Genomic DNA, 21,122 nt, shown 5'->3' on the forward strand with positions numbered 1-21,122 from the left:
TAATTTTTGTATATCTTAAAATCTATATTTAAAGGTAGGTAGGTACCTGGCAATTTCTTGGGATTTATCATCAGAATAATAAATGTTTACAAAACCATATTGTTTTCTTATTACGTTACGTTATATTATCACACTAGCTGATGCCTGCGACTTCGTTCGCGTGGCCGATCAATTTTTGGTAAGGAGTCGAAACTATTAGAGAAATGTAATTATACAGACAAATGTAACGATACCCAATACACACAGAAGATGTTAATCAGAGTGAAAAAGTATACTTTCTATAGTTTAGCTGAACTATTATGACTCTTCTTCAGGTGTTCCAGATCTTCGATGTTTATACCTCAACAGAAAATGCTCATCAGACTGAACAACTTTTATTAGAGCGTCATTTCTATTTTTCGTATAGTTTAGCAGCACCGTCATGGGTCTACACCAGATGTTCCAGATCTTCGATTTTTATATCTCAACAGAAAATGCCCATCAGGCTGAGTAACTTTTGTTAAGGCGTCATTTCAATATTTCCTATAGTTAAGCTGTACCATCATTGTTCTCCATCAGGTGTTCCAGTTTTCAATTATACCCTATATGTTGCCCAGGCTTAATAGCTATATAACAAAAAAATTTCATTAAAATCTATCTAGTAGTTCCGAAGATTAGCGTGTACAGACTGACATACAGACAGTTTTTTTCAAATTCTTACTCTGTTGCTGTGACTCTATCGCCTAATTTTATTTTTAGCTTCCCCATCAAATGAAATCTATAGGTATTTTTAGTTTTCCTGTATCTTCCTATAAACAATAGTCTAATATCAATAAGGTAAATATTTTCGTATAGGGACAAATTTGCTCCAAATTTGGCCAAATTTGAGAATGTTTGATAAATTGAGAATGACCATACCCACTCTCCAAATTAATTAACCAAAATACTACGTACGGTGGTGTATGCATCACGATTATATCTTGATTTACATTCCATCCAGTACTGGACTTTTTAACATCCAGTACTGCAAACCTGCAAATGCAACTTGTGGCTTGTGCCATGCTTCATCATAATTATGATGGAATGTGGTAGACATGTTATGGGCTAAGAGAACTAATATTAAGCGTAAGTTTTCCCATTTATTTTTAAATGCCTGAAGATGTGTGCACAGTGCAAACACACGGCAAACTTTCGATAATTAGTGTTATGTACTTTATTTGTCACGTAAAAGGGTTATTAAATCCTTTAAAAATGCTAGCACTGTCACCAGCGTTTTTAGTTTAGGTTGCGGAAACATTAGATATGTATATGAAAGAAGGACCTAGGACTGAAGCAGATAAGCTATTTATACTTACCTCGCTTGTGATAAGTATAAAATGACTTTTGTTTCAACGAGGAGGGAGGTTTTTGAAATGAAGTGAGTAATGAAAAATCTAAATATTGGTTATCAGCGCACTGAACCAAATATCGAAGACATAAGTACACCTAAACGTATGGTGTAGTGAAGTGTGGTCCTAATACCGACATTTAGATCTTGATTATCCACAAAGCAAAACATGATAATATTTTTTTAACATGATAAATGAAATATTATTATCTTTTACCGTTATAATTATGGTAATGCGCGCGCCACTCGAATATTTTTAGTTGCAACGCGGCGCGCGCGCTTAAAACACGATACTCTATATTCGACGAGAAAACACCTTTTATCTTCAAAGATTATCGATAAATTTCTATATAATCTATTGATAGAAGCCGAATTGTGGGTAAAGGTATGTAATTTCGTCAATTGTATTCGATATTTCTAAAAATAAATATGTAAGCTAAATGTTTGTCAGAACTAAGTAAATGTAAGTGATCAGATTACGCGTCTACCTAAGTACGAATCAATTTATGCATAAAAGTATAACTGCGTAGTATTTTATTAATATTTTAATTCTATTGTCGTTACAACAATGCCGAAAAGTTTCTGAATACCAAAATTCTGCTTGATAGAATTCATTCATTTCATCAGATTGGAATTCTGCAATACACTTTCGTTAAGTAAGATTTAAGTACTTAAAGTAGTAGTATTTAGAGTAAATCATATTCATTCATAGAATATTTTATTGAATATTTTTGTTCATTTGATACTCCATGGATTTATTCCAAATTATGTAGTTGTTATAAACAAGTTCATGCAAAGGTTGCCGACGTACCTACATGTTGATCCTAGTACTTTGCTAAAGTTATATCATCGCCAATTTTAAATGAACGTAAAATATAAAGACGTAGGTAGGCAGCTTAGTGTTTTGTTTGCAGCAAGTCTCGAATAGATCATAATATAAGTTCCTTCAGAAGAGTAATTATTTATTACAGAGTTGCCCGCAGCTCTACTCGCGGCAATAAATAGCCTAACACGAAAAAAGAAACACTTTATTGCTCCATTTTGACGTGAAATAAGGAGAAACAAACACACTTCCACATTTATGATATCTATTAATTAAAATTGTTTTTATCAAGTAAAATTGTTACAAAACGTAATCGATCATATTAACCTACCTACAATTCGAACTTATCCTTGTCACTTGCTGGTAACTTATCCAGAGTACTGTCACAGTCTTCTCTATAGGTACCTATTCTAAGGTCACGGTATAATGAAAAGCACCTACTATGTAGCATGTACTGTTTAACAAACTTTTGTGAAAGAAGAACCAAAGGTTCTGGTAAATCTGTGAACTAGGTAGGTGTATATCTTAGAATTTAATTTTTAAATTTACAGATATTGTTTCCTCATGTCGTAAGGCGGTGTAGCTACTTGAACTTGGGAATCGAATTTAAGACCACGATGACAGAACAGACGTATTCGATTCAACCGGTGTCCGAGAGAGATGTTGAAGCTATCATGGATTTATTGCGAAGGTTAGTACACAATATCAACAAAAATATAGAGATGCGGTTGATGTGCCGTACTATACCTACCTCCCAGATATTTTACTTATTTTTAGGGTTCTGTGAGTACCTTAAAAGATAAGATCTAAGATCATAAAATTTCGCGATAATTAAGTGATAATAAAGATAAAGAGAAGAAAATGGAAATATTTAAGTACAAAATAAAAACTAAATTAAAAATTTAAGAAACTCCCGACTCCGATACTCTCGGTCTCGGTCTCTTCATTCGTTAATTTCTCCACATAAAAAATCTAAATCAATCTAGATCAAAATCAGTTCAGTCGTTTGGCCACGGACAGACATACAATTACACAAATACGTTAAACTTATAACTACTCTTTCTGTCGTAAAATTGGAATTTTACGGAACCCTCGGTCCGCGAGTCCGCCTGGCACTTGTCCTGTCTTTAACAGGTTAAAATTCCGTATAATGCGTACCTAATTGTACAGACAAAAGATGCTAACTTCTCAATATGTTCTCAGTCATTTCCATATGCAGTGCACGTGTTTAAAATTTATGTCACCAGTGTTGGTCTTCACGGATCCTAATTTATTATGTATATTATTTTTTATTCGTTTAAAACAAGTTTTCAAGTCGTCATATCATAAGCTGAGCAGCATTTTGTAGAACCAGATACTTACGAAGATATGATTTAGAAAAAATAAAAGGAGACCACAATAAAAACATTTCTAGGTAAACGTGTCCGGAGCGAAACTCTACGTACCAAATTTATATCTCTATTGGTAAGATGTAATAGGAAAAATAATAAAATAATTGTCTATCGATCCCAGATATTCCATAATACAAGCCTGGAACTGAGATGACGAACTAACGTAAGAGATGAGAAACTAACTCAATCTGTGGATTTGTCCCACAGTCACTCTAATTTCAGCAGAGGAAGTTTCCAGCACGCAGCTGCTATTTCAACAGCATGGACATTCTATATTTTTTTCCATAATCTAAGATTTCAACACATTAATTCACCACATAAAACGTATTTACAAATAAGTAGTTTTGATACTTTATATTCCAGAACATTCTACGTGGACGAGCCGTTAAACGAAGCAGTGGACCTGTACACTGGTCCCGGCTCCTGTCCTGACCTGGACGAGTACTGCACTCATTCCCTGCTTGAAGGGCTGTCATACAAGGCTCAGGACCGAGACGGAAATATAGTCGGGGTTATCATTAATGGAGTCTGTCCTTTGAAAGAAGTAAGATATCTTCTATAGTAGAGAAGTAGATATACCTACTTATTTGACCTGACCTTGATGATAGACTAAAATAAAATGACTGCATTCAATTGTGCACCTTTAAAAAACAACACCTTTAGTTGCTTGCAATTTCCTCAAATCAAGTTTGTCTAGAGATGAAGTCACTGCTAATGCAGGAAACAAATAGCATATAATTAGTTTTTGACTATTTACAAATTCCTTTTTGTGGTCATCCTTCAGACCTTCAAAAAATTGATGATGCATCGTCTTTTCGATTGCGAATTCATCATTTCCCTCCATGAAATCAGTTGTGATTCCGCCAGGAAGACAACGGCAACGACCTCTACAGCCAAGCGCAAAGATGCCAGAACTCAAAGTTCCAGCGGATCCTACACATCCTGGCGCAGCGGGAGACAGGGGCCAGGCTTTGGGAGAGGTTCCCTGAAAAGCAGCTGGTGGAAGTGAAGGTGACCGCCACAGACCCTGCCTGGCGAAGAAAGGGCATCATGAACAAGCTGCTTCACGAGACTGAGTAAGTAGTCCTACAGATGCTGGCGCTGCGGGAGACAGGGGCCAGGCCGTGGGAGAGGTTCCCTGAAAAGCAGCTGGTGGACGTGAAGGTGACCGCCCCAGATCCTGCCTAGAGGAGGAAGGGCATCATGAACAAGCTGCTTTACGAGGCGAAGTAATGTTTCTTACCTGGTCTTCCTTGTACCTATAGTGAGCTTCCGATACAGATATTATTAAAAATGCATGTGCGTCATTACTATCTGTCTTATCTATCGACCGGACAAGCCGTTCGTTTGCTTAATCCTTTGAAAAGCTTTCCCATATTCTTGTGTAACCTGTTCAATGGCTAACCCAATCCAATGACTATCCCATATGGTGAGACTAACCCTTTCAAAGGATTTCCCATATCATATGGCTAACTCTTTCGAAGGGGTAACCCGATCGTTATAGCGCTTACCCTGTTTGGCTTTCCCCTTAAATGCCTGCGGGGGGAAGGGGTGTAGATTTCATCACACCCCACTCCTGTGCAAATTTGCGTAGCTCCGTGTGTGAAGAGCCTAAAAGACACGAAACGACACTTGAATAGTGTAAATAATAACGCACCGCTTTACCGCTCGCGCTTAGTAGGTATTTGTTGTGCATTACAATTTATTCAAATTAAGACCGTATGGCCTGAGCTTAAAGCATAAATTAGCCTGCTATCTGAACGGGTAACCCCTTCATATGACTTACCTTAAAGAAAGGGTTTTGTAGTCGTTGATATAGCGCTTACCAAAGCAAATTGAACGGGTTACAGCACCGAACGGCTTTCGAAAGCAAACCCATTCCAAAAACCCATGAAAGGGATAGCGGTCCGGTCCCTGGCTAATCACGAAAGAATTGAGATGTCAGTACCGATACGAATACACTTCATATCACTGATACGAATTGATATTCTATCGTGTTTTATTTGATCTGTGACCCTGATAATATTATAACAAAAGGCCTTTGTGTCACTATTAAAACTCAAAGAGCTGGAAACTTCATAAACGAATTTCCCTAACCTTTTATCTAATAATAGTCCCCTTCAAACTATAACCTATTTACTTCAACCTTTGCAGAAAGGCCACAGAGCAGCGAGGTTTCAAACTGCTCAGAATAGACACTTCCAGTGCCTACTCCGCCATGTCCGCTGAGAGGCTGGGATTCACTTGCGTGTACCAAAAGCTTTATTCAGAAATACTGATGGACGGACAGCCGCTTATAGTGCCCAAACCTCCGCATTTGTACGACAGAGTATTTATTAAGGGTATATAAACAAACTTCTTGATTACTTCAGTGATTTCATATTATCATTATACAAAACATTAGGTACTTAATGTTTTATGTAATATTGAGTGATAGTAGGTATATAGTATCAATCCATATGGAATACCTGTGCCCCATTGGGGACCTTTAGATGATGAGTACCTCTATAGAAATAAAACACTGCTCTTAGGAATGTTTACATATTTTTATTATTTACGGCATATTTACAATAGACTTTTACTACAGTTTACTTCACGAGTCTTCGCTGTCCGCTATCATGAAGTTCTGTAAGTAAAGACACAAATGCAAAGAAATTTCTTATTATATACTAGCTTTAAATTTATTCCTAGCGTGTTAATTGTAGGTGAAAATACGCCTAGACTATTTTACGATGGGAGTGTATGATTTGACACGCTAAGAGTATCTTACACAGACATCTGAATAATGTAATCCTACTAATATTATAATGTAAAAAAGTTTGTGAGGATGTATGTGTGTATGTTACTTACTCTTTCACGCAAAATCAAATGGAGGGATTGTTATGAAATTTAGTATACGGGTACAATATAACCTGGAGTAAAACAAAGGGTACTTTTTATCCCGAAATTCCCACGGGAGTGAAGCCCGGGGCGCAGCTAGTACAATTGAATGCTGGCTATACATAATCGACAAACAGCAAATTTGCTATTTCGACGTACATGGTTGTTTTTTCCTTGCGGTAAATAAAAGCTCTCGTCGGATTTAATCAATAGTTTGTAGCTGGCTTAAGAAATGACATTCTGCGGTATCGATGACGAAACTTCAGAATCTTATGCGACTTATATAAAAAGGCATTGAAATCACATCCTACACAAAGTCAAAATCCGGGATGATTTATCTAGTCTCATTCGTTATTAACTCAATTCAACAAGGTAACCAAGCGCTATATTAATATAATATTGGATAGTTTTTAATTTGTCACGTATTGACGTGACAAATTAAAAACTATCCAATAGCAAGTTACCTTTAAATGGGCAAGTATAAATTCGTTGTATGACCAATCTGACTCGTCAGCAACTTCATCTTCAGAGACCAGTTGCACATCGTAGCCTCTGTAATAATTTGTAGCAATAGTAAATTCCATATCCGAAGGAAGGTACATAGGTGTAATACACCTCCCAGTATCATTTAACCCGTCCCAAATATTGAATACCACCAGAATAACAGTCACCCATCTCTGTCACACGTAAGGTGTTTAGCTGAGAAGGACTGAAGAGCATACAAAGAGGAAATTACTTGTCTGTCTAGAGAAGTAATGATTGGAAGCATTGAAATTACAGACGGTGAATAGAGAATATTTTACCACGATGTTACCACGCCAGAGTGCAGCACTAGAATAGGATGGAAACAGCGTATTTTGACATTTACAACTCTTTTATGAAGAGATATATTAACTTGTGCATCACAGCATTGGGTGGTTCATTAATATAAACCACCAATTAATATAGACTTTATACACACTATCGACATAGTTCGCCATATTTTGGCAGTTTCGACATACATCTCAGTTTTTTCCTTGCGGTTAATAAAAAAACTCATACACTGCATCTGTCTAACCTCGTCGATAATGTGTAGCCGGTATTTTACTTATTATGTTAGTACCGCCATCTGTGTCAAACTTCTTTGGGAATATTTGTCGAAATACGACATAATGAAGGTATTGTAATTACCAAATATTACGATTAAAATAAAACATATAACTATCATAGAAATATTTATTCGAAATCGTAATTACAAAACTATATAATTATGTACATATTTATATACTGTTTGACTGTCTAGGAGGAAGGTAGATACAACTTTTAACTTAGGATATTTTCACAATTATCGGAAATTTTAGTGAAATAAACAATTTCGGTAATTTATTTTAGTGAAAATATACCTCGTCCATCTACCTACTATAAATTGTACTACTAGTCTACTATATACAAAATTCAATATACGTATATATATATCTACTGTAGATATTAAGTACCTAAATGCGTTTATCTAAAATAATATAAATAATTTACATCGTCAAAATAGGTATCTACATATTTTTTACTAGTCAATGTACTTCCTTTTTCTTAACAATAAATAACAAAAATATATCTGAAGTTAAAATTTAGTTCAACCGTAAATCTCCGGAATATATGACTTTAAATGATATGCTAAATTCCCCATAGAATTATTTTTTTATTCTCTTTCTTAATAAAAAAGCAATATGTTTTCTGTATTTGATTTGATGACTGTGTCATCCTCGCGCGCATCCTCCCGTTATATCCTCGAAAAACCTTTGAAAATTCGATGATTTTACGACCATTGCCAACTTATAATGCTTTAGTCGGCTCATACAATATGGGAAGAATATAACAGTCCTATTTTAAAGCGGGAGCCACACACAAGGACTTGATTAAGTCTATGTATGGTAAAAATCAAGTGCGAAACGTCTAAAATATCACAACCTTTGTTACAATCCAAAAAATCAACTAGTCATTGTCTACAGCTAAATGACTACAACACAACGCTTAATCAAGTTGTACGACTTATATATTCATGCAATAATAAATAATACATAATTAATAAATCCGAAAAATAAACAGTACCTGTCGGAAAAAAAATTAATCAACATTTTCGCTATGTTTTTCATGATCCGTGCTTTAACATAAAAATAAAGGCGGTATTCCACTAGTTTGATCAAATGCATATTTTTAGAACATGTGTCGCAATGACAAGAGTCGTTTTTAGAATGCTGCTGTTGCCTATCAACTGAAGCTTTATATCCCTTCATCCACAGGAGAATACACAGCGTTTAAATGATAAAGACAGTAGATAGCATTTCTAACATTCGAAATTCAATGCTAACACTCAAATATATGTGTTTTGCGTCACCACAAGATAATGAAAATATGAAGTTGATGTAGTGAACTAGTGGAATAACGCCTCATGGTCTTGATTAAGGTTGTGTCCTTTCAGAGATGGTGCTATTAAATAATCACTTTTTTTCTTCTGCCAGCGTCTGACCGAGCGAAGCCGTGGCCACAGTGGGGTTAGCTGCTGCCACAATCTTTTCCAGTAATAAACGGGTTTGTAACTGGAAGAAAATGTTATTATGATGATATTATAGGCACTATTTGACCGTCGTCCTTACAATACTTCACATTTCTTCGAGGATATACTTTTATAAAATCCGTGTATATAAATTATTCTTATGCTCGTTAAAAGTGATGTAATTTTTTAAGTACTTACTTAAAACATTAAAAATTACAAGACGAAGGACGGCGATCGATACGCTCGCGGAATTAGCCTTCATAAACGAACTGACTTTAACTTTGAGTGCCTTTGAACAGACTCGGAATAACTACACTAAAAGCTTAAGGCGCTTTGTGTTCGCAGCTTAGATTAATGTTGAAAATAATAAAGAGACGCGAAAATTCGCGAATCGAGCGGGTATTTTCATGTCATTATATTTTCAAAATTAGTTAAAAAGCATGTGAATCAAAACAATTTAAATCTAACCTTTATCACAATCTGTCAGCTATACTACATATGGATAAAAGTATTAAATATCCATCTATATCCATAAACTACAATTTCCAACCTTTATAGGTACCTTTATGATATATGTGTGTGTTCACTAACCTCATTTCCATTACTGCGGGCGCTACCTCTCACTTTTTCCAGCTCTTCTGCTAAGCGTTTTGACTTTTCTTGAGTTTGTTTTCTATGTACCATGTACATTTCTCTGAAATATCATAAGTGTCTTATTAGAATTATCGTGGGTTTGAACGAGGCTTATGACAGAGTGATCACCGTGGCCACATACTGGACGAATACCGTTTGAATTCCGACTCGACAATAAGAAAATAAACGATGAAAGAGAAATAAATTTCACGTCTTTAATCGCTTGGGTAAAATCCTGTTATTTCTGACGATTTCATTATGTTTATCTCTGTGCCATGTTTCATTAAAATCGGTCCAGTAGTTTTTGAGTTTATTCATTACAAGCTAAAATACAAATATTCCATTCCCATGTTATGAAGGTATGGATGTTTCCACCACATTTTTTTTGTATGTAACTGTAGTGCCAGGACTTTATGGCGCCGATATTTCTCTATTACTAGACCCATTATGGATCTGGACAATAGATCTACTGATCTAATGATTGCATGGTGCTGACAATACTTCAATACTTTTTCATCAGACCAGATTTATAATGAAAACAGTTACTACAGACTGTACCTAATAACAAATCCTTGCAGTATAGCTCCGACAACAGTAATGCCACAGCAAACCATAATGATGACGTAGTTTGGTACTTTTCTGTTGACTGCTGCGGTCGTATTGGCATGACTTTTTGCTTGCTGATTTGTTTTTTTACTTTTACCTTGTGTTGCTTGATAGAAGTTACTGTACTGGGGATTGGCACCATAGCTGGAAAATAGTAAAATAACAGTTATTAAAATTTAATTATTGGATTTTACAATCACTACTTCATATAGACTAAATCATTTGTCTCTTACTTAGGCATGTAGTTTTGAAAAAGATACAAAAATGAAATAGCTATCATTTTTTTTTATTGATTTATCCTATCCTGTGTAGTGGACACCATGTCTGTCTGCAATCTGGTGGATTACAAATATTTGTCTACTATACTGGGTGTGTTGTGCCTGTTTCTGTATTTGTGTCCATTACAAGCTATTTAGCTTAGTGTGGGCCATTGAGTGTCCATTTTTATTTATCTCATACATATGAAACAAAAGTTTCTTTAAAGACATTATTTACTCACTTGTTGTATCTTTTATAAGTGTATGCTGTGTATGGTGTATATGGTGTAGTGCGGTATGACTCCATTGCAAAAGTGCTGTCATACTGTGCTCGACTGCAAGGTTTCCCCAAAACATTGTAAGCTTCCACAATACGGACAAATTTTTCTTGAGCTCTTGCATCTTTGTTTTTATCAGGATGAAACTGAAAATGCCAAAAACATAAAATTAAAACTTTTGTCATTCTGCTGCAAATTAATAATTGGAAACTTTAAACAGTTGCTTTGTTTCATTACTTTGAATTAGTAAGTTGTTTTTCTTAATTACATAGTAAACATAACCAGCAAGCAAAGCAAGTGAGTTTTATACCTATGCTATTTATTATTTATTATAATAAAAATTAAAGAACGTTGTAGGTATCTCAATTCCAATGCAAACCCGGATAGGCAAATCAACTGAAGAATAAAATAATAAGTAAATAAACTTGTCTTTCTTCAACAAACCTCTTTACTCATCTGTATAAAAGCATCTTTGATTTCTTTGTCGGAACAGTTTCTACGCAAGTTAAGGACATCATAATGATTTTTGCGGGCCAAACTGAAATCAATTTGCGTCGCATTATAAAAAGTTATGGAAGCAAACATGAAGTTTTGTGTAGATATTATTAGGTAATTATAAAAGTTAAAATGGGGTCGTAAATCTTACCTATAAAATCGAGTAAAAGCACTTATAAACTTGAAATCTGGATTGCGTTTCATGAAATACATAACGATTTGGTTCTAAAATTTATCAAAAACGAATTTAGGACATGATAAAATTTGGCTTTTGCAACAAATTTTTTTGATTTTGACAATGACGATTTTGAATATGACAATGACAATAATAAAAACATGAAAAAAATGACAGTGACGTTGACATCACTTTGTGCCTTTTTTATGATAGGATCATAGCTGCATTGAATTAGTAGGTAGGTACTAGGTACTCACGAAGTACTTATTAAATCCATGGATCATATTTTATTTTATGTAGCATTTTTAATCTCATCAAATTAAAAAATATGGTCATGATAATCCTACATGATAGAATAGGTATACCTAACGTAGATTTCAGAGAAATTTCATAGAAACACAAGGCTTTCTATAAAAATAAAATTACTGTTGTTTACTTTACTAGCTATAATATATTGATTTGATTTGGTTTCATAAATTCACTTTATTTTTAATTCATTGAAAAATCGAAATAAATAAATAGATATTACCCATTGACAGACAAACACGTCGATTATTTTTATATTCTTCAATTTTTAAGTCTTCTAAATAAAAACTACACTTGATTTCCCTAAAGAGCCTACCCTACTACTTGTAATACAAAACACAAACGAAATACAAAGCAAAACATATATTAAGAAACTAATGAAAATTATGTGACGACTATCTAAAAAAGTAATGCTAGGCTTCTAAGGTTACATCTATATGTTGTACGGAACCGGATAAAAAGATCAAAAAAGAAAAGCACTAGTTATGCGGATGACCATACAAAGCACAGCAAGGGGTTGCTGATGTCGTCTCATTTCACGGCTCCGGGCTTCGCATTTGCCGGCACGGCAGTGTTCGTGCGGGTCACAGCGCGGGTGGACGTACGTTATGCGAGAGGCAGCTGGCAGGATGGCCGAACTCGAGTTCGAGGCTCCGCTCGCGCAAATCGAGGAAACCGACGACTGCCTCACCACCGCAGACTACCCCCAAAAAACCATCAACGGCAATGACATACGCATCAATAATATTAACCATCTCAAAAGTGAAATCATCAAAATGAAAACCGACTCAAACAAACTAAACGATAACGATGAACCTAAAGTGGTGAAGTGCAAACAGGATAATATGCAGAATGGCGAAGGTGACAATTTTACTGAAACTTTCTCTGGATCGCTCGAGGATTTGGTGAACACCTTCGATGAGAAGATCACCAAGTGCTTCGGGAACTACGAGGAGAGTGTAGAGAAACTTGCGCCGGTTCAAGTGCGCTCCCAGGAAGAGATTATGAACGAATGCCAGTAAGTACCTTGTTAAACCTAAATAGGAAAATAGATACATAAATAGTAAGAAAATATATATGGATTCGTAATGGATCGCGTCAAATATTTCTCATTGATAGGTTTGCCAATTCTATCAGTTAACAAAGCGCATTATAAATGGGGAAACAAAAAGAAAATCATATCAAATCTTTCGGAGAGTGAAAAAAAGTATAAACAAAAAGGGCGGATTTTGCGCATGGCATTGGTGGTTTAGTCATCGATCCATGTTCTGGCAGGGGCGGCAGAGGGTGCGTGCCGTGGGGTGGTTACGATGACGCATCACACCACACCCCAACCCTCACTCGTGCCCTTCTTTTCATGGTTGACGAAATACTTACAATACAACACCATTATAATGACTTCTGATATACACTCGGCTACAAACTTTTTGTTAGATCTAGGTACATCATCACTTACCTATGCTATAGAGAAAGTACTTCCCTCGTCCTCATTTTAAAGATACTTAAATTGAAAATGCATCCACAAATCACAACGTCATCAAGTTACTAGTGGGTAAAAGTTCTTTTGTTTTATGTGCAAAAAGAATGGTTGAAGTAACTATTCATCTTGTAAATGTTATGGGAATTCAATCGGTGTCAGACCATTTAACTACAATGTACCTAATGGCTTCAAAAGTTTCATTTGCTGTTCCCAAGCTGAAATTTCCCAAGATAATTATCATAGTTCTCTTTGAGAAATTAATCTATTACCTAGTCTACGTGTAACTCTATAAAACTGAAGTTCGTAAACGTATATTTGTTCTTTGGGTGCGAAACAAATGTTTTGGATCTGATCCAGGTGACCCAAATGCCGCAGCGTCGGGAAAACATAAAAAATGCTTGGATTATTTGCAAACGATGAAGGGAGTGTCTTAGCAGTTTCTAGACAATAAACGACAACCATCACTAATGAATCATTATGTATGTCATAAAACCATTAACAATCTAGACCATGTCTCCAAATAAAACTAGAAAAATATTTTCTAGAAATTTGTTCTTAAAGTGCAAGAGAGTAATGCCAGTATATACCTACTTAAATTAATTGATACAACTTTCTGATATCTAACATTGAACCTGTTCACTCATGCTGGCATAATCACGGTAATAATATATCTACTTACAAAAGTAATTACAAACATATCGACAATTAAGAAATACTAAATATAAGTCACGTGAAAAAGAATACAAACCACAACGACAGGTGTTTGCATCGACTCCACCGTGATTCGAGGTACATCAGAGCAGCAGATGGGGCGGCCGCTTGCCACCTTGCTTATAAAACACCTTGCCGAATTTTAAATGTCGATTATTTGGCTTGCCAAATAATATAACCCCTTGGGGCTAAGCAGATTTCAAAAGACCTTTCTTCAATAGCTTCTTTTTATTTTCTACGAGGGCTTTTTATAACAATTTTATTTTCATTGCATGATATAAATATATGACAAAATTTTATTTGCATGTCTATTTGTCATTCATAACATAACACACTGTTCCGTTGCAACGACCACCGAAAATAATCTTTATATGACTCAACCTTATAATCTGCATAGGGTCGAAAGATTCTTTAGTATTGATGACAATTAGATTAAGAAAAAAATAGATTTAGAAAATTCAGCAACGGCAGCATAATATTTAATAACGTGATAACCATAAGTAATATAAAAACCATGATGTACACAACATAAAAATGGATTTGAAAAACATATCTGATAAAATTAGTTCATTTCGCTTCTGCAATTTTTCTTGACCGTACCATCTACCATGGCGACTATTAAATGTAAAACAAATTGAAATCGTTTAACCACAGCCTTCTTAGTATTCATGGCAGATAATGATTGTATATTAAGTACAGCGGCACACGACACACGTCCTCTTTACAGTCACAACTTGCATGCTTATTAAAATAACTATCTTTAAAGTATATACTCGCATATTAAATATAAATATAAATTCCTGTTATATGCATTATGCTATCTTGCTGTATTAGTTTATTTATGTATTTCAAGCGATTGTGCGAATACGTAAATACGGCTCGAAGGACCAAAATATGTAACGTTACGATGACACGATGCGATGTATAATTTAATGAATGATTTTGATAATATGATGTTTATTTAATGTCAACTTAATGGGTCAAAATTACAAAATGTTAATGATTATGCATCTGCATATATCTTTTAATCATTTCATTTCACCTAATTCGCAAGTTTAGTACGTTCACGAGTGGACCAATTTTTGCCATGACATTTATTGAATTATTCATATAGGTACGTATATGTTTAACCTGGCCTTGTTCAATTATTTTCTTACTAATTGCATGTTAGAATTGCTCGTTCATATCAGCTAACCTTGTGACCTTACTAAAAAAATCTAGTTGTTTTATGTGTAACGAATTACATAACCAAAACCTATTTTCTATACCATAATTGTGCTTTAAAATATCGCATGACTACACATGAAATACCCGGCCTTCAAGCTTTCTAAACTATTAATTGGTTAAATTGTATTTAATGCAAAGTAACAACTATCTTGATGGCGATACAACGGTGTATGTAGATAGGTAATTGCCATGTTAACTGTTTTAAATACAATACAATGCAAAAAGGTGTTGTAAAAGTGGTTCAAAGTGAAACAGAATTTGCAATTTTATCAGTTCTTCCTCTGCGGATATGTGCCCTAGATCGAATAGTACCTACCTATTAACATTTGCGAACATGCAAACCTATAGATAAATCTGCTTACGTGCATGCCTATTTTCTTATAAAGTCTCGTATCGTTTCAAAAAAATTAACATTACTTCCTATATTTCGCATTGGCTTTCTAGACATTATCTCGTGTATTTGTCTGTTTTCAATACCGCTATGTAACTAATGCCACATCGCATTAGATATGCACATATTTTCTATGTCTGTTTGTTGCGTATGCATGCAAAACGCTGTAGAAATGTTAAAGACAATAACAATGTTTTTGCAAAAGCTATATCTATAGTACAGTTTATATGAACCATGAACGATGGTTACGAAAACGCAAGAAAATTATGTAAGTAGGTAAATGTACATTAAACTGCCTCAGATACTGATTCTTCCTAAAATAAAGTGTCTTCAGAACATCTGTTCAGGATAGGAATAAGGTTTTTTAAACAATAATTGGCAAGATGTTGTTTCCTAAGCTGTCAATACCTTCTCATGTTTATTTACCATCAGGACATAAGCATCGAGGTGGTAATATAACAATCGAAGCAGTAGTCCGCAACGAGCTCGCTTTCCGACCGATTTCTTTGAAACTTGCCTTTCTTTTGCTTTGTCTGATAAATTAAAGTAATGAATGTCGTTACGCTATGGAGCATTGTTGTAGGCTTGCTCTGACTAGGAAAAGTTTAACCGATAAACTCACGACCATTCAACTACTATGTATTTTGCTACTGATTGAACTTCACACTTTTTGCCCTAAATCCTTATTGATAGTGTACTTATGTTTTTGTTGCTACTTATACCTACTCACTCTTGACTGCGTTGCACCTGTCAACTTTGACGACTTGCGTGCCGACGACATCATTTTGATAATAGCGTACTTTGCGTAGGTTAAAATTGACCTGAAATTTGACTGGTGCAACAGTGGTCACTGTTATCAGATATTTTCCATTTACCCATTTTTTCATGAGCAGCTGTGCAAAATAGTTAGACATTATAAGTAGTAATCAAGGTGTATGTCATAGAGCCACATCACACGGTCCCACGCATGCGGGAAGGATAATGACCTGCAATTTGCAACCACCCACATTGTTATAACCGACCCTTGTCGATTTACCTGGCAAATCGATTAATTCGTTTAGCTTCGATTCGTTTCTTCCTGCTGCGGGTCACACATTCAACATTATTTTGGGCCAATTTTCACCCCCAGTTCGACCCAAATCTGATCTACATACATTTGTATGTCTGTCTGTAGCAGCATCATCAGCTCTGAAACAAATGCATTTTGATCTAACTTTCTTTGTTGTAAAGTTGACTAAATCAATAATGGTCTTATTCGTAATTTAAACGCGTAGATACACAAAAGAGATTCAGTAAAACATAGAGGATAAATCATGCGACAAATCGTGCACGTTTCTATAAAATTTCTTTGAAAGAATTGAAGAAATGTTAAATTCGTTCACATTCAATAAAAACACTGCGCCAATTTAATTGCTAGACTGATAGCTTCATAAAGTAAGATATACATATAAAATTAAGTTTATAAAACACGAGCATGTTACAAATTATGTTTTTTTGTTGAACATGAATCTGAGACTACATATAAAATGTTTGTTGACGCCTACGACACAGCATGAATTAGACGATTACAACGTATAAATAGCTAATCTTTACCATCAGAGTCCTTACGGTGTACCTAGCTATTAGAAAGTTGGTGCTGATTGTTCTCTCATCAGGTGGTCCATTGCTCATAAAGGCGGCAATCCATCGCAATGCTAGCTAGTTTAATCTTTTCAAAAAGAATATACTTACCTTAGTGGGCGCTACATTAATAAAATGTATTCAAAATATTGCGGCACTAATTTTCACACGAGTACTTAAAAATATACTTACAAAAGGATGTCGTTAGTTTTGACGATGATGTTAGTATAAAAGCAGGTAATCACTTTAACTTATCTTGTAGGTGGTTTTAGAGTAAGCGCTATGGTTATTTTAAATTTCTACACTATGTCGATCGTACATTGACTTATTTCTGGTAAAAATCTGATCAGAGATGAATCTTATTTCTGTGGGTTAGAAGGATAGTCACACACATGAAGCTAGCGTGCTTAGCATGCATAGCATGAAGTAGATACAGAGCTATGGAATTGCAGTCTATAGGTTATTTCTCACGCTAACTACTTTTTATTTACACGATTTCTATAAATTATGGTATGATGTTTATTCATAATGTTTGCTTTATTTTTCTCACGGAGTTATTATGACAGAAGTGATGGAATAATTTTAATTTCTAGAAACATTTCTTATAAAGAGAAAATATTTGAATGTTTGCTTATAATAAGTAAACTCATAAACGTCTTTGACATATTTTGATAAAATTTTCACAAAGATTGACTGGATCTTCTAATAAGATAGATTACTTTTATCGCGAAAAACAACTCATATGAAGTAATTCGAGAAGTATTAGGCTTATTGTAGGTATTATAGGTACATCAATTATAAATAAATATAGAGGAGTAGAGGACAACTTCAATAAGTATTTCCATTTAAGACCATCATTAATCAAATCACCAGAGTTGACTCTGCAAATAAGGATAAATTATTCTTTGCTTTTAAGTGCATGATAAGGCTTTGAATCAAATGTTAACTAATGATGCGCAGTAATGTCAAAAAATAAAATAAATTTTAATAAATAAATTAATAACTCCGTGAAAAACTGAACTTTTGTTGAATTCGTTTCAGAATCTGGTTTCATATACTTACTGTTCGCTTGCACAGCAATATTTAAAAAAATGCTTTTCGTTAAAAAGATATGCACAAGCTATGCGTATTTTTTTGCTTTGCCTTACAGCTCCATAACATCAAATCAGTTTTTATTGCTTTTTAAAGGGCTCGACACACCAATAAAGGTAATAATAGCACGCTATAAAGCGTGGGCGATACACGCTATTGTCAGCGGTCAGCCTTAATCAAATCCACGCTTGAGTAGTTACGATAATGATGAAGTAAGGCCAGTCTTCCACTAAACTCAATGTAGCATTGAATTTTGTTATAATCATACTTTGACAAATATCTGGATATTTGATTTCAATTTTAATTCGGTTTTAGTTTTAATAGCTATTAGACAGTTGCTACAACAAAAATCAATATACGTCTTTATGAAGATAAAAGAAAATATTTTTTAAAAATTGAGCTTCAACTGTTCATCATTTATTTTAGTCTCAGAATCCTTTTAACATATTTTTATATTTAAATTTGACAAATATGTATTGTTGCTTTTATACATACGTACACACATAAAAAATAATTTCATACATACACAGAGTGAGTTCAATGGCATCGAAGACTTCAAATGGCTATCAATAAATCATTGTTTCCTAATTCGGTGAGTTGGATGTCTAGTCTAGATATACCTTGTTAGTTTTGACGAAACCTAAATTTTTGTCGATGTTTCGAGAAACTTTTATTTATAATTTAAATTAAAACATCTCTTATTATCTTTCACTCTTTCTTTTTTTCTATAATATAAAAAACAATTCACTATCGCAACGCAATTATTTCCTACTAATAAATACCTCGACATGAAATCCCTAGAAAAAACCATTACATTAAGGTTCGTTAGCTCCTAAGTAGCGTCTTTTTCTAAAATGTCAAAAGTACTTCTAAGGTCTAATACTACTTTATATTGTTAAATTTTGAAGACTAAAGGAAACAAAAAAAAATATACAGACACAATAACACTGTTATTAGCAAAAAAGGTGATTGAAGACACAATAGATCTATGAAATACCTAACCTACGTATATTTGAAAATAAATATTCCACAAAACGTTGAATGCTATTTTCCGGTTATCATCTCTTCCTGCCTTCCTAAACACGCGAGCGAACAAAAAATAAAGGCGTATTCACAACTGCACGGTCGAGTAAAGCGTGTTCAGTAATCCGTAGTTCTCTATTCATGTCGACAAAAACATAAAATTTAGGCACTTGCTAAATGAGTCATTATAGCACAATGAAGTAATTGGACCGTGTCAACTGCCGCCGCGATCAATTGATCACTTTATCTCCACCGACATGGTAGATTCATCGCGACAATACCTACCTATATGAATGAATATGAACATAGTTCATCAAAAATCTTAAGATGGAATATTCGCAAAATCAAAAGATACTTTTTGGACAACCTCCGTGAAGCTCGGGGCGCGAAGAAATAATAAATGTTTTGAATAGACCTGAATATAACAGCAAACACGGAATTAAGAAAACATAATTATTGTTATTTTTCTTCTTTACTAAGCTTCTGCTTTTAGCTTGCGCCAGAGTTAACCCACCTAAAAAGTCAGGATTCTCAAACAACTAATGACTAAATTTATCGCTCCATGTAAGTAATACTGAGTATTTCCCGTTCCCGTTAGTCACCCACAACCAGAGTCATGAGTATGAACTCAATGTCTGACTTGAACGTTTAGTAAAAGTCTTGATAAAAAATGTGTACTCATACAACAAAATTGGCGGGAAGCATCATACTATGACGTATTAAATATGGCGAACCATTATGTCACGCAGTTTCTTAGAATTGCTCCAAATACACACCGTTGCTCCAGATAGTTACTTACTTAACTATGTTTATCTTTAACTATGTACAAATCTTAATAATTTAATATACTTACACTTACTGATAAGGATTTATCAAACTAGTTCTTAGTCTCACACGATGAGCATAAACACGCAAATTATGTTCCACTTATGTTCACTTGAATTGAGATGAGACTCTTGTGAATATAAATCTAGCTTACCTAATATTTTTCATAGTTCCATCCTACCATTAAAAAATCTTCGCTAATTATCTAAAAACAAATTCCTCACAATTAGATATTTGCCGCGCAATTACGCAGTTGTCAGTAATCAAACAAAAATAATCTCGCAACCAACACTAACCTCCAGAACATTTCGAGGCATACACAGTTAGCATCGCTCGACGCAACTGGTGTACCTCTCGATGGTCGACCTTCTATCAATTTAAAATAGATTACACGAGCTCCTCGCATCCCACACGTATGAGAACATACTTACATTTGTTTTGCACTGTGTAGATAACATTATGAATTTTACCCTGAAAATATCCAGTATAGTGAAATGCTGATGGCAACAACATCATTCGAATGCACAGATAAAAAAGTATAAAGTGATGGCGGGAATTATTTGTCAAGAAAAACTCCAATTAGTTCTAAAATTGAAAAAAATAAATTCTTGACCATAAATTCATAGACCATGGGTACGACTAACGTTGTACATAATATTTTATTCTTGTATCTACCGTTCTCAGATCAAGAGCAACTGCTGCAGATTCCTATTCTATTTTCTACGACACACATGATTGATGGGTGGCAACTCTATATTGCTACTATACTACACCGTAGACAGTAATTTCAGCTTTTTGTACATTTGCTATTGTCTGTAGGTCGCAATGACCGTTATGTCACGACAGTTAGTTAACCGCGACGCACGTAACTCAAACAAGAACTTGAACTACAAAACGAAAGTTCATCATTACTGGTTGAGCTTCATATCGACAATGGCCGCTTTTTATGCAATCAATTTATTTGTAGACTTTGTAATAAATTAGCTACTTCGTTGAATTTATTGTATAAATCA

At 34.6% G+C, this 21,122-nt stretch overlaps 3 protein-coding genes across 5 annotated transcripts in view; 2 read left to right on the forward strand and 1 right to left on the reverse strand.

Annotated features, from left to right (window-relative positions):
- The window catches only part of LOC128674472 (uncharacterized), a 28,722-nt gene extending 22,602 nt beyond the window's left edge, over positions 1–6,120 (forward strand). The window contains exons 6-10 of the mRNA XM_053752993.2: positions 1,593–1,751; positions 2,741–2,880; positions 3,944–4,124; positions 4,448–4,656; positions 5,735–6,120. Coding sequence (XP_053608968.1) covers positions 1,593–1,751; positions 2,741–2,880; positions 3,944–4,124; positions 4,448–4,656; positions 5,735–5,930 — 885 coding nt within the window. The 3' untranslated portion in view covers positions 5,931–6,120. The remainder of the gene's footprint in view (positions 1–1,592; positions 1,752–2,740; positions 2,881–3,943; positions 4,125–4,447; positions 4,657–5,734) is intronic.
- On the reverse strand, positions 6,108–20,531 carry LOC128674393 (dnaJ-like protein 60). 3 transcript variants are annotated; one of them, XM_053752889.2, is made up of 8 exons: positions 11,411–11,572; positions 11,209–11,302; positions 10,729–10,910; positions 10,182–10,373; positions 9,582–9,684; positions 8,939–9,033; positions 6,925–7,012; positions 6,108–6,206 (listed from the first exon to the last, which is right to left on the reverse strand). In XM_053752889.2, the coding sequence occupies exons 1-8, from the start codon at positions 11,470–11,472 to the stop codon at positions 6,174–6,176; spliced, it is 849 nt and encodes a 282-aa protein (XP_053608864.1). In that variant the 5' UTR covers positions 11,473–11,572; the 3' UTR covers positions 6,108–6,173. The 3 variants fall into 3 exon arrangements, with proteins under 3 accessions (XP_053608864.1, XP_053608865.1, XP_053608863.1); XM_053752890.1 differs by lacking the exons at positions 6,108–6,206; positions 11,411–11,572 and adding exons at positions 16,586–16,737; positions 20,406–20,531 and having other exon boundaries at positions 6,730–7,012; XM_053752888.2 differs by lacking the exon at positions 6,108–6,206 and having other exon boundaries at positions 6,730–7,012.
- Unc-76 (Uncoordinated 76) overlaps positions 12,252–21,122 on the forward strand; it is a 36,044-nt gene continuing 27,173 nt past the window's right edge. The window contains exon 1 of the mRNA XM_053752886.1: positions 12,252–12,758. Within this exon, the coding sequence (XP_053608861.1) occupies positions 12,349–12,758 (410 nt within the window). The 5' untranslated portion in view covers positions 12,252–12,348. The remainder of the gene's footprint in view (positions 12,759–21,122) is intronic.

Source organism: Plodia interpunctella, chromosome 12 (genome assembly GCF_027563975.2).
Source record: "Plodia interpunctella isolate USDA-ARS_2022_Savannah chromosome 12, ilPloInte3.2, whole genome shotgun sequence".
NCBI classification, from domain to species: domain Eukaryota; kingdom Metazoa; phylum Arthropoda; class Insecta; order Lepidoptera; family Pyralidae; genus Plodia; species Plodia interpunctella.

Bases quoted from the DNA above. Each gene is read 5' to 3' on its own strand.
- LOC128674393 (XM_053752888.2), bottom strand. From the start codon at position 11,472: ATGTATTTCATGAAACGCAATCCAGATTTCAAGTTTATAAGTGCTTTT. The intron at 10,911-11,208 runs GTTTGTTGAAGA...TGGCATTTTCAG, and splicing joins TTATACAGATGAGTAAAGAG to TTTCATCCTGATAAAAACAA. The intron at 10,374-10,728 runs GTGAGTAAATAA...ACTATTTTCCAG, and splicing joins ACTTATAAAAGATACAACAA to CTATGGTGCCAATCCCCAGT.